Source organism: Molothrus ater, chromosome 1, assembly GCF_012460135.2.
Source record: "Molothrus ater isolate BHLD 08-10-18 breed brown headed cowbird chromosome 1, BPBGC_Mater_1.1, whole genome shotgun sequence".
Classification (NCBI taxonomy): Eukaryota; Metazoa; Chordata; class Aves; order Passeriformes; family Icteridae; genus Molothrus; species Molothrus ater.
This window is the reverse complement of record NC_050478.2, coordinates 78,238,607-78,251,958: the sequence shown is the minus strand read 5'-3', so window position 1 is coordinate 78,251,958 and position 13,352 is coordinate 78,238,607. Positions and strand designations below refer to the sequence as shown.

The following is a 13,352-nucleotide window of genomic DNA, read 5'->3' as shown; positions in this document are numbered from 1 at the left end:
CTCCTCCACTTGCCCTCCCCTGGAGACCTTGAGCAGTCACACAACACAGCCCCTTTTTTGCAGGGCAGACCTTCTGGTCTGGCAAATGCAAGAATCTTAGCAGCAGGTTAAACCGGTGTAAAAACACACAAAAAAATGCAGGACTGCTCGTGGATGTGTGTTGTCTCCTGAGCACTATTTCTGCACCAGACATCAGCATATGGCAAATTAAATGGGTTAGCAATCAGAAGCAGGATCTCTAAATTATATATGATGCCAACACCACAAAGCACGTGAAATTTTAGAAAAGGTATGATCACGTAAGAATGACACTTTCACTTTGCTTGTAAGACAGTAATCCAATTTTTTTTTTGTTCTTTGCAGTTTCTAATCTGATTCTGGAAGTCAGTAATTACTTATTTTAATGAAAGCATTCCAAAACAATTATGAATGGGAGAAATGCTACCAGAGCACTAGAAAGCAGACAGGGGAGTTCTGGAGACTTCCAGCTGAAATAGTTTGAGAGTTTTTTTCAGTGATATACTGTGAGAACTCCTGTTAGAAGCCTGACCCCTTAAATCCATGGCAATGAACAGGGCAGTTTACCATTCCCTGATATATGACTGTCTCAAGGCTTCACACAGAACCATACACAAACTCTTGAACTACTTTGGTACAGACTAAACCAGCAACAACTTGTTATCAGATCATGGCTAATGTATTTATTTAAACCAAAGAATAAATGGAAGTTGAGTTACTCAGCCTGAATCCCAATGCAGCACTTTGATTACTGTATTAAAGGTTGGGTTCCTTTTGCACTTTCAAATTTTTACTGGAATTTTACATTGTTAATTAATCTCCTAAAACACCTTTAATCACAAACCACAGACACTCCTGCTCCCCCTTTCAGCAAAAAGGGTAAACAAGATTGTTTGCTGATTGTCTACAAGGACTTACAAAATTAGAAGTTCCAATCCTATCTTCTCAGCTAGACATGGAGTAAGGCAAGACAAAATTAAAGATGTACTTCAGAAAGGAAGAGATTTTTCCTCAGTTCTTTGAATGCTTTTTGTTTTGCTTGTTGCCTTCTGATAGCAATTAGCTTTGAGCCTCCGTCTTGAAATTATCCCACAGTTCTTCAAACACTGAAAAACAATTTATTCTTAAACAAGAGCTGACAAAGACTGCTGTTATCCACAGAAGTACTCTAGCAAAACTTAATATAGTCAGAGTAGTCCTCTAACATGAGAGGGTGGGGTTTTTTTTATAAAAACACAATCAATTTATTTTAGTTTGATGCCAAACAAATCTAAATTACATACAAGCTTTTATTGATCCAAATCCACTTTTGTGTATTTTACACTTAGTACTACAAGAAAAAAGTTTTCAATGTAGGAACAAAATACAGTTTGAAATGTCTTACTTTCCCATGCAGAAAAGGCTTTCAGATTAAAAGAGAAAAAAGTAGAGTAAGAAATTTCAATTTTTTTTTTTTAGATTCTCTATAATGAAAAAGCAATGAATAAGAAAACTGCCCTAATGGAAGACCACTTTATTAGTCCTATAAACCAAACATACTGAATACACCAGAGTCACCCTGCTTTTCATCTTTTCCCCTTCAAAGATGCTTTTTAGAATTTTGGGGTATATCCTTTCAGGTTTGTTCCACATCCAGCAACCATACACCTTGCACTTCTTCCCTTTTATGTCAAAACTTCTCCACAATAACTTTTCTGTTTCTGTGGATCCCTTATGATATCTGTGTTCTACCCAAGCTCGCTTTTCCCGTGTAAGGTCATTAAATTTTTTCTACACTACCCTTCTCTTGACCTTACACTCTCTACATCAAGGTGCCCCTCTGTACTTCACAGACTTCTAGCATCTGAGACATCCCAGTCTTCCTGCTTCCACAAATAAATAAATAAATAAAGAGGGGGAAGCAAGGAAGGACACACACTTAGGCTCTCCATATCTCATGCTACAGGGAGAGTGCGAGAGAGAAGGCAGAAGAAGACTGGAGGACTCTGTTGAAGCACATTATGTGCTGCTCCTGAATTAAATCTTTGATCAACAATCTCAACAGAAACTGCTTGCATTATTAAAACAGGTGTAAGAAGACTGCATTACTCTACTTCTTTCTATCATTGTGTTTCCTTACTACAACCAAAACTCAAAATATTCTTCACAGCTTGGAACTAGAGATTCTGGAATAGATCAAATACAGAAATTAAGATGTTTTGTTACAGATATATACATTGACATCGAGAAACAGGACTTAGTTCAACTTCCTTAAGAGCACTTTCAAGCCTTTCTTCTTTAAAGTGTGAAAAATCTATGTTATTAGAGAAGGAAAAGCATGCTTACTGATGCCTCAAAAAATATGTTTCTGGACTGTTTTTGAACAACTCCTGAATTTCCTGGAGTTTCTTAAGGAACTGATTCTGTGTCTGAAAAGTAAAAGTATTTTTTTTTTTAATGGGGTATTGCTATTAACCTTCCAATTTATTCCACAAGTATTACTTTGTGGGCTCTAATATGTGGGAAACTTCAAATTAAACTGTAGTACAGCTGGCTCACCTCAAATAAGCTACTCAAATGGCTACTTCTATGTTACTTTTACAAAAGGCATGGGAAAAGATTTTTATCACTATTCCACACAACCTCTGCATCTCGTACCTTTAAATCATCACAGCTACAGGAATCTTACCAAATAAAACCAGTGTTTTCACAGAACATGCAGTGGCAGGTAACTTTTAGAAGACCACAAAATAGCCATCAAACTTCATTATGTTTTCAACATCAAATTTTAAGGTGTCAGGATGAAAAACCTGGGAACAGAAGAGTTTGCTCCACACTGCAGCTATGGTCTTTGTGGTCCAGAGCTCTCTCAGGTGAAAGGATTGATGGTAATCAGGGTTGAGTTTATGCTGTGGCAAAGAAAACCAAATGTCTACCACATACACATCAGCAGAAAAAGGAGAAAGATGGCTGGGCCACATTCTGGTGTGCTTTTTAGGGGAGGCAGAAGAAGGAGCAATGGTATGCCATAAAGAGGATGGTAATTAATGCCCTTGTTCATGGTAGGATCTCGATTTATCCTCACTGTGGTAAGTATACCCTGTCTTTCAGCTAGTCCCATGCTAATTTCAGTGGGACAGAATCCAGTTGTCTCATGTCTGAAGCAAAGCTTCTTTCTTAAAAACCATAATCAAAGTGAAGTACTAAACTACAATTTAATATTTTTTAAAACTGCATGTTTTAAATGTTTTCAACCAATCAAGTCATTCCTAAGATGGAAATGCCATACTCTATAATCATCCTTACATGCTTGGGCTCCTGCAGTCCTCACCATGTCTGGTGACTCATGGTGAACTTCCAACCACCCAAATTTATATCAGCTTTGCTTTTTCTCTATATCTGTGTTCCTTGTAAATGCATTCAACATTATAACCCCTAAACTGTTGGTTTTTTTTATTTTTAAGTTCAGCTGTAGGATTGACTGCAAAATGACCTGCTTGTACATACATAGGCCATACTACAAATTCAAGAGCACCCACAGGAGAGGATCTTTTCAAGGGAACGAGGACATGACATGGAATGTCAGTAGAAAGATCAGACACCAACAGCCAAGACCCACCTTCTACATGTTCTCCTTGTCACTGGTTTTGTTAAGTGTCTTCTCACACTGCTCACCTGTACTTTCAAACCATGTCCTTCAGTCCATGATGGAAACTGCAGCCTCTCCTACCAACCACTTCCCAGCTGGCCTTTTCTCCTTCTGTGCTGAGCACAGAATGGATCCAAGGCATAACAGACCAAGGCCTTTTCAAAGCCAGGCTTTATGCTTGATTCCACCAGCACAGTTCACAAGAATATTTTGGAATAGTTTTGGACTATTTTAAAACATGATTTCAGATGATCACAGGCAACTGTTGGGCAACAGGACACCCTCTTATATGCAGCCTTGTCTGTGATGTTGACCCTTCAATCCAGCTAATGTGACCTTAAGCTTCCCTTGGTGCAACACAGTCCTGTTCCCAAGCCCTTCCAAGGGCAAAGGCTGTGCTATCTCTTCAAGAAAAAAATTGTACTTTGTAACCCAGCTACCTTAACTTCTACACTAAGAGATTCCTTCAGCTCCCTACAGCTTCAATCTTGCACATTCATTGAGTCCTTGTTCTAGGAAGTCAAATGAAACTGTCTAGGTCTGTTTCTTAAGGGTTAAAAACTGGGTTTTGGTCACGTTAGGTACCAATGTAAATACCCCAAACTGCACGGAGGCAGACACCTTTCTGCATCCACAGAAGGCTCAGAGATGGTAAATACCTCTCCACCTGGTGAAGAGATACACTCACAGATTAATCTCATCTTCTTTTTCTCTTAATTTTCTCCTATTGGACAGTTTGTTCCATGTGGATGGGGACTACTCAAGGAAACACTACAAGTGTTATCCTGAATCCACACCAAAAGCAATCCAGTTAGGAAGTACTAAATCAATTTAAAAAAGGTTGATAAAAGAACACTGTTACAGCCAAAGGTAAAAACCAAACCAGCAGATAATAATACAGAAATATCTGATCTAAAATCAGATAGACATTTTTCCTTCTATAAGATATTCACAGGTCTCTGGCAGTTTTTCTCCTGTATAAAAAGCCCCAAGTCTCCTTGGTTTTACTGTACTTTTTTTTGCTGACTAATACAATGCAATCTCTACCATGCAGCAGTCCTATCTACTGGGTCAGAATAATGATCTTTTGTACAGTTTTCATATAAACAATTACTGAAGAATTTCTCTTTGCCATTGCCACGCAGATAGAGCCAGTGACCTCCTGAACACAAACACGATTGATCAGAACAAGACATTGATTTTTGTTATTTTCATGGGCTGCAATACAGCACGTGAAAATAAGTTTGCACATGGGACTGTAGCAATCTGTGAGCAGAGTTTTAACCAGGCGAGCTCCAGCTCAAATCAAGAAAGGCCTCACAAAAAGCAGAGACCCCATGGCTTATCACTTCATTTCAAATGGCCTGTGGCACAAACTAGTTCTTCCTCCTCCTCTGTTATTGCACAATGCTCAAATGAGCCTTTCAAAACTGTCTGAAGGTCTAATTTACCCTCCAGCAAGGAAAAGAAAAAAATGGTCTTCTTCCTTCCTATACATTCATACTGGAGAGATGAAGGGGCTTTTCAGAGAAAATACACACAAAGGAAAAGCAAAATGCTGGTAAAACACTGAACCAAAGAGCATTGTCTCTACAACACTGGTGAAATATTTTTATATAAAGCTTCACAGATCTGTTTAATTCTGCCTGAAAGTATTTTACATACTGATATCCAGATTTCCATAACTTCTGTGGCTCTTTAATATTTGAAGACCTCTTCTATAGAAAGGGCTTTTTTAAGAGGAAAGCAGGAAGAGCAGGAATTACTCTTTAACAGACCATGAAAAGAGAAATCAAAAGCCAGCATAACTGAAATCTATCTCTGTGCCAGGTAGTTAGCTGGATGGTACTGAACTGCTGCCAAATAGCTGTCAGTCGAGAAATCAGGACTGAGATGGCAAATGGAATTAACTGTCAAAAATCTGCTAAATGGAACTTTTGGATTCCGTTTGCTTTTAAAAGGATAGACAGACAAACATCAAAGGGAAAAAGCTGAAACTGCCTGTGAGAGAGGGACCACCTCTTTTCAAATAAAAAATAACAGGCTGGCCATGAACCAATAATCCATTTACACAGATAAACAATAGCTATAAAAGTTAATTCACTCCCAACTTAAATGGGTTTATTTGCAGCGTTTCTAGTATTAAACTGCTGGAATATGTGTATAAGACAGTTGGACAGTACAGCACAGGCAGGAAACTTTGTGCAGCTCACTTTAAATCTCGCTTTACAGTAAAAGCCTAACCTATGTAAAGAAAACGTGCTGGCGACAGGTAAGCACCCTAAGGTTTGGAGTCCAAATTCCTGCCCTCCTTTCAAAGACTTTGCTGGACTGGGAACAACAGATCTCACAGAAAGGAGCCAAAGCTTACCTCCAAGTGAGGCAATGGCACATGCAGAAACATTCAGCATGGTTTGCAAAAACTCTAACTGAACAGCACTAAGCTGCTGTTGGCATTTGTGCAAATGACTTATAATTTTTCTTTTGATTCTTGATGTTGGTCTGCTTTCTGTTCTTGGCTCATAGAATTAGCAGTGACATGCAATAAATGAATACTAGACTTCAAATCTGGGAAGACATTAGCAATATATACCATCACCAATGACAAAATCTGCACATGATGACACATTTCTACTTTGCAGTTTTCTATATGAAGTTGCCATCAAAGATAGTTTAGAGCTTTTGTATTACAAATAGAAAACTCATGGAAGTCAACAGAAACTGATCCTGTTGCAGTCCATCTATTATTTATTTCCCAACCAACCAACTAATCAACTGAGAAAAAAAAAAAACAAAAACTGGTACAGAGCAGAATAGAAAGAGCAACCTTTCATGTTTTAATAAAACTTTGACCTCTTCACCCTCTCCCCCTCACTATAGCAGCCCACTGATGCTAGCAGGTGAGATCCTTACTGTTATGTGTACACCCAGCAGGTTACCAACACCACCTAATGTGCTGCAAACCATAATATAAATTTATGTGTTGGTGCAGGCGTGGGCACATGCGGCCACTGCACACACTGCAAAGTGTTTGTGTAGCTGTGGCATACATGGCAGGGTACTCAGCAACACACACCTTTCATTTCTTTTAATGGTATCACATTGAACACAACACCTCAGGCTGAAATACTTCCTTGGATCTGAAAATAAGCACCTTTAAAATTCCCAGTATTTTCAGTTGAGGACTTTGTGAGGACAAGAGTTCAGACAAACACTCTTTATTGTTGCTGTTATTATAACTATTAGCAGTTTCACAAGTCATGCAGAATGGAGGAAGTCAGAAGCAAGGCTGGTTAACCAACCTTGATGGCATTTGTTTACTTCTCATATCATTACAGCTATGTTTCTCCATTCACACATATTAAAAAAAAAAAAAAGGTAATTTGCCTGTGGTAGACAATTTTTCATCTATATAACTGACCAGCCTTTAGAAATAACAATCACCAGTAATAAATTTCACTAGATTTCCAATTAAAACCCTGCTGTGTTTTTATAGATCTTTGTCTGCTGCTCTCTAGTAACAGATGTGAAATGGAAGCTGTAATTAATGCTTGGAGACAGGAACTCGCTTTGAACCACATTTTGAAAACATTATCTGATGTGTGCAAGCATAACATTCTAATTATGGAGGTAAGCAGCTATGTATAGACATTTGTCATGCATTCTTAGCAACAGCATTCTCTGCTTCCACACTTCTGTGGAAAGAGCTGGTGGCAAGAATTTTCCCCATCTTCTCAGCAGCATAGGAAGGCGTAAAAAACACTGTGATTCATCAGCACAAATCTTTGAAGATTTCTTTACTGTAAAAGCAGAGCAATTAAATAAACAGCAGCTTCCCCCGTGACCCCAGAGCAGATCCTGCAAACTGGTTACCTGGGACTGCTCTACAGCAGTGGATGCCTCTGGAGAGGGACCATGCAACCACAGCTGGATTGCAGACAAGACCAGGATAAATGTACTTCTAGGGGCTAGTGTAATTGTTCTAGGGACATGTACTGTTTTTATATACATGTTTTACGGTATTAAGTAATGACACAGTTTCTGGGTACCATTGTCTGGGGTTTTTTAAGTCCACGGCCCACAATTATTTATAGCAAGGCACACGAAAGGCCAAAGACAAAGGCTGTTGAGCTGTCCAGGACATAGTAGGGGACCATGACATACATACCTTTTTAGGTTCAGTTTCTGCATGGAGTGTGTCTAACTTTTTCCATTTAAGAAACCAGTCAGGAGGTTTTGTCTTTATTAGAAAACTTTAGGGCAATGGTTTAGTGGTATTTATGGTGGCATTCAGTCAAAGGTTTGCCTTGAAGACATTGGAGGACCGTTCCAACCTTAGTGATTTTATCATTCTGTTGGCTTCTACTCATCTTTGTTTCTCTTCCTTCACCTACAACTTGTGTCCCTGTTACAGGACATGTGAGCAGGAGTGCTATTGAAGTGTATGAATTATGTCTGGCTGCATTACATCAACCATGACTTTAGTGTGTCCCACTATTTTCTCACTGTAACATGCAGCAATATCCACTTCCTGCTGACCATCATAGCACCATACAGAGCAACTGCACTGGATCCAAAAGGAGTTTTACTGTACTCAGAGAAAAACCAAATATGCAAAAACCCAGAAAAACAAGGCACAGAGAGCAACTGACCTAGATACTAAAGTGTCTGTGTCTGCAAACAGAATTTGAAAAAACCCCTCTGGTGATTATTGATTAATACAGCACAAACATCAACTAGTTGCCTCTGGGAGCCCTCATGACTTCGAGGGAGATAAATTATCTAATTACTGCAAGCTTAACAAACTCCAACTGAATGTGCTGCTTAAGTAAATAAACACTAATAGATTTAAAAATCAATGCATAAATAACTGAAAATCCCTTTTAAGAACAGACAGAACTGAGCATTCTGTACCATGAAGTGGCTAGGAGCTCTGCAACAACCTTGTCAGGGAAGAGACAACTTTTCCAGTTTAATACCTTTTTCAAAAAATCAGATAAATGTTGCTTTTTCATCCAAGTTATTCAATGTTTGTTGCTTCAGCCAAAGAGAGAAGGGAAGCTAGCCATGAAAACTAAGCTCCTAATTACCATCACATCCCTCTGATGTGGATGTGGCTGGTACAGCACTACATGTCGACGTGGCTGGTACAGAACTTTTCATACACATGCACGCATAACAGATGGTTATAATTATCGGCCGGCGAGCTGCACTCCTAATTTGAGAGTGAGCAAAAATAGGTTGTGTTGTCCCTCACCCTTCCTGGAGACCACACCCAACTGGTGGACAACCCAGAAGTCACTCTCCTCATCAGGGGAGGGTGACCAAGGCACCACCACACTGCAGCCCAAGCAGAATGCTGCTCTGGGCATGGTGCACATCCTCCACCTAAACAAGGCAGGCACGTGTCAAATCATCAATATCACCACTTCAAAGGTGGATGTGCCTACCTAGCATTTCTTAACTTAATTCAAAAGGAAAAAGCTAATCAAAAGGGGTTTGAAACTTGTTTATTTCTTGAATTCATGCAAATGAATGTGCATATGACACTGAAAGCCTCTGCACTGACCTGTACAATATATACTGCAGTTATTTCCAACCTGCCTCTCACCTCAGCAAAAGCTGCTCTCTCATCCTCCACTCTGCTCTTCTGAAATTTGCTCACCTGCATCAATAACAAACCACTGGCAGAGACAAGACAACTGCAACTCATCCCAGAGCCAGTCCAAACACCATAATTTGTGTGACTCACAGCACAATCCACGCCATGTGGTTTATGGAATTCTCTCCAAGGCTGAGCCAGTCTGCTCCGCAGTGTGTACTTAACTAAAAGTAAACCAGAATCAACAGCTTGGGAACAATTTGCCTTTGAATGTTGACAAGAGTGGCTGCCACAGCACTTGCCCTCTCCACATTATGTGCCCTGTGATGGCCTCCCTTCAGAGGTGACCAAATCCCCCAAGTGCTTCACAAAAGGCTCTGTTTTCAAATGTGGCCATGCTCCATTTTTAGCATTAGTGTTTATCTTTCCATATTTTGCCACATGCCAGTCTAGCATGCAAGTTAATCTGAGCATTCAAAGAGGAGCGATGAACCTTGTACGCTGATGTCCACAGCTGGATAACCCACTGTTGTTTCCAATAGGAACAAAATGGGAGATGAAGCAGCAATGAAAGCCCATGCACTGTATGATCACTGCCATCCTAAATTTTGTCCTTTCCTGGACAACAAATGTGGTATAGCACGGAACCAAACTTTCAAATAAATGCAGTATTAGTCACAAAGCCTGAAAAAAATACCAGACAGTACCAGCCTGCCTGAAAGAATCAAGAAAGGACTTGTATATCCCATGCTTCTTACAGACCAGAAAGGGAAAGCACACACTCTTTCATGGAAATTCACACAAAACGTATCACAAGATGTTAACAGACCTGACTGATACAAAAAGATGGTTGCACATAGGCAAGAACAACGTTTTGTCATTCACCTTCTTGCAAACAGCAAAGGTTCAGCTGAGAGCCTCAATTATGCTCAGAGCCAGGCATCATTCTCACTATGAACATAATCTGTAATCTAAGTCAATATTCATCCCTCCCCAAGAGATATCAGGAAATATAGAAAATCCTCTGCTGATCCTTTAAAGCTGCAGTTGTTGGCAGCAGCAAATAAAGTCGCTGATGTGTTTGACACAACTTGGAATCAACAGCAAATAACTTTGTAGTATGAATTAGGAAGTACTGAAAAGTTTAGGAACACGGGTATGAGTATGTGAGACAAAAATGTTAATAAGTAACGGAAGATTAAACTGAGTCCAAACATCTGAAGATATTTATTTAAATGCTGGAGAAACAGCTCTTCAAATACAGAACACACAAGTTAACAGAGGAAGATCTGCATAAACATTAGTCTTTCTGAGAAGTAACTGTTTAAATTTCCCTTTAATTGTTTGTTCTGTACCTTTGAAATTATATACACTTTACACTACAATTAAGTAGATTGCACTTGATATAATGTTAATGTGTGTGTGAACAAGAAAGCCCCAAAACTCAAATCCCAACTTAGTGTATTCTTTGTTAAGGTAAAAAAGGTGCTTCCTTCTCAATGCCACTGAGAAAAGGAACAAAAAGCCGCCATGCTCAAGAACCACACTAATATATTTGTAATACTACAAGCATAGAACTCAAAAATGACAGCATAAACCTTTGCATATCTCTTCCCCCAACTCAGGATGTGAACAAGAAGGTGCACAGAACTGAGACAAAAGGGATCTGTAACCTAAAAGCCAGAACACAGCAATTATAGGGTGGTTTGTATCTGAGGATGGCAAGAAGTCTTTCAATGGGATGATCAGCCCCTAAGGCCACAGTGGAGAGTGGTACACACCTTCCCAATTTATCCCCAGCGCACCAGGGGCAGATACAGACAAGATGATGAGGCAGATACAAGAGACAATATGTGAACTACAGTGATGAAGCCATTCCTGGTCAAGGGAGAAGGCAAATGTATAATCTGTAAAGTTTTGCTTGCTCCTGCCATAAATTCCAATGGCTTTTACTGTCCTGTAATAGGACTAGTTTGGTCCCAAAGCAGAATGACTGAGCAAGTTTGAATGATCAGCTGCAAAGTAACCTTCAACAAAGGTAAGCTTAATGCATCTTCAGTCTTTTTTTTTTAACATTAAAATATGATTGAATTGCTCAATATAGTGAAGCAATTTTGGCTCAAAATGACAGATCTCCTTTTGCAATAACAACACCCCCTTCTAAAATACATGCTCCTATATTTATAAACTTTCATGAAATTACTCAAGGCATTCAATCAGTTTTTTGGGAGGTTGGAGAAAAGAAGATGCTTCTATAGTCTGGTCCTGGTTACACATACAGGGCAAGAGAAAGGCTTTTATAAGAATTTTGAAACACATATTTTTTTTCCAACCACCTTTTCAATAATTTTTCAGGTGGATTCAAAAGAGTAAGCAGTTAAATTAGCAAAACTGAAGGAACAATGTACAGTCAGTATCAACTGCAGATCTGTCATCATTAACAGCACACAAACCTGTTTGTCTAGAAAAGTGCACCGCACTAAGCACCAAGGATCAGAACACCCTAAACTTGCCTTGACAAGCTAAGAAAGAAGCTAGGGCATGTCTCTTCAGAACAAGGCTGTTCTATGCCTCATCAAAAAAATCACACTCATACCCTCATGGTTTTTTAGAAGGGGGTGTGTCTTCTATGTGAGTGCACATCATAAAACAATTTTTTAAAATTTGGCTCACACTGAGTACCATATGCTAATCTAACAACACTGATCGAAAACTAAACTTCTATCAAGTATATGTTTTTTACCCACACACATAGGGTTGTTCACTTATGCTATTCAACTTTTGTTTGCTGATTTTTCTGAAAGGTAAAACAGTTCATTTATTTTGAGGGAAAAATATACATAAAGATTTATGTAAAGAGAATTGCCTCAGTATTGAGGATTCCCCATGCTATCCATTTTTAGGGTAATATGCAAAGGAATATTATTTCATTGTGCCCTTTTTTGCTTTTTATCAAATCTTAAATACAGGGAAAATTTGTTTTTTTCACTTAGATATGCTAATATTTAAAAATAAGAAGCCAAACTCAGTAGAAGATGGTTGAAATAAAGCACGTATATGGTCAAATCAAGGACCCAGGCATGTGATGAAACAAAAACCATGTTCTGCAATTATTAGTAAAAAAACCCAAACCACTGAACCACTGAAAAGTGCAATTTTGCAACCTGTAGTAGCTGCTAGTATTCCTTGTATTTTTCTAATGTTTAGTGCAGTTCCAGACTCAGGAAATATTAGCAGATAGTTCAAGATTAATGAAAATATTGAAGGAGCAGGTAAATCTAATCATAAAAATCTTCATTACGGAGTTAAGAAAGGGAATTCTGTATGGACTAAATCCTAGTTTTGGAAACTGATAAACAGGTGTCTGTTCTCATAGACCCCAAACTCCAACTATCTTTATTTAACAGCATTTATTTAACAGCACAAATGCTCAGCTTGACAATTGTATGCTTCTTTCATAATACCCTTTCTACTACAACGCAGGAGGGGAAGCTGATCAGAATTGGATCTTAGCCTAACAGGATCTCAAATGGCAGTGACAGACTAAGTTCCAGCACATCCTCTCTGGTGACATACACAGCACATGTTGTTGGGGCAGAGTTTAAGAGAGAGGAAAATGAGAGTCCTTTACACAACCCCATCACTGAAAGTGTAGAAGTGTATGTAGCATTCAAAAACATTCAAAACCATTCCCAGTGGATATTTTTCTTAATTTTAGAAAAAACTTACATAGATTTTATCTTGCTGATATCGCTGGAATAAGTTGTGCATAATGGAGCCTTCATGGAGATCTACGAGTGCTGCCATGTCTTCCACACCCTCTGTGCTTGTTGGATGCATAGGTGTTACTTTTTGGTGTGTGATCGTGCTCTGTTTATAAGTGAATACCTGAAAGAGGGGAAACAAAAACAATATTAATCAGAGCACACATTCAAAAACTCCTGTCTGAGAAGGGAGCTTTCATACCCATTCATATCCCCTATCCATCTTATCAGTGTGCAGACTTGCAAAATATAATAGCCTGGCAGGGATACCTTCCTCTAAAGCTTTTCTGACACTGACTGAAGCCCCAAATACCTACATGGGTCATCAGAAACTAGAACA

The 13,352-nt window shown here is 39.0% G+C and overlaps 1 protein-coding gene across 1 annotated transcript in view; it reads right to left on the bottom strand.

Annotated features, from left to right (window-relative positions):
• MYO10 (myosin X) overlaps positions 1-13,352 on the bottom strand; it is a 162,931-nt gene that overhangs the window by 76,844 nt on the left and 72,735 nt on the right. The window contains exon 3 of the mRNA XM_036406885.1: positions 12,978-13,136. Coding sequence (XP_036262778.1) covers positions 12,978-13,136 — 159 coding nt within the window. The remainder of the gene's footprint in view (positions 1-12,977; positions 13,137-13,352) is intronic.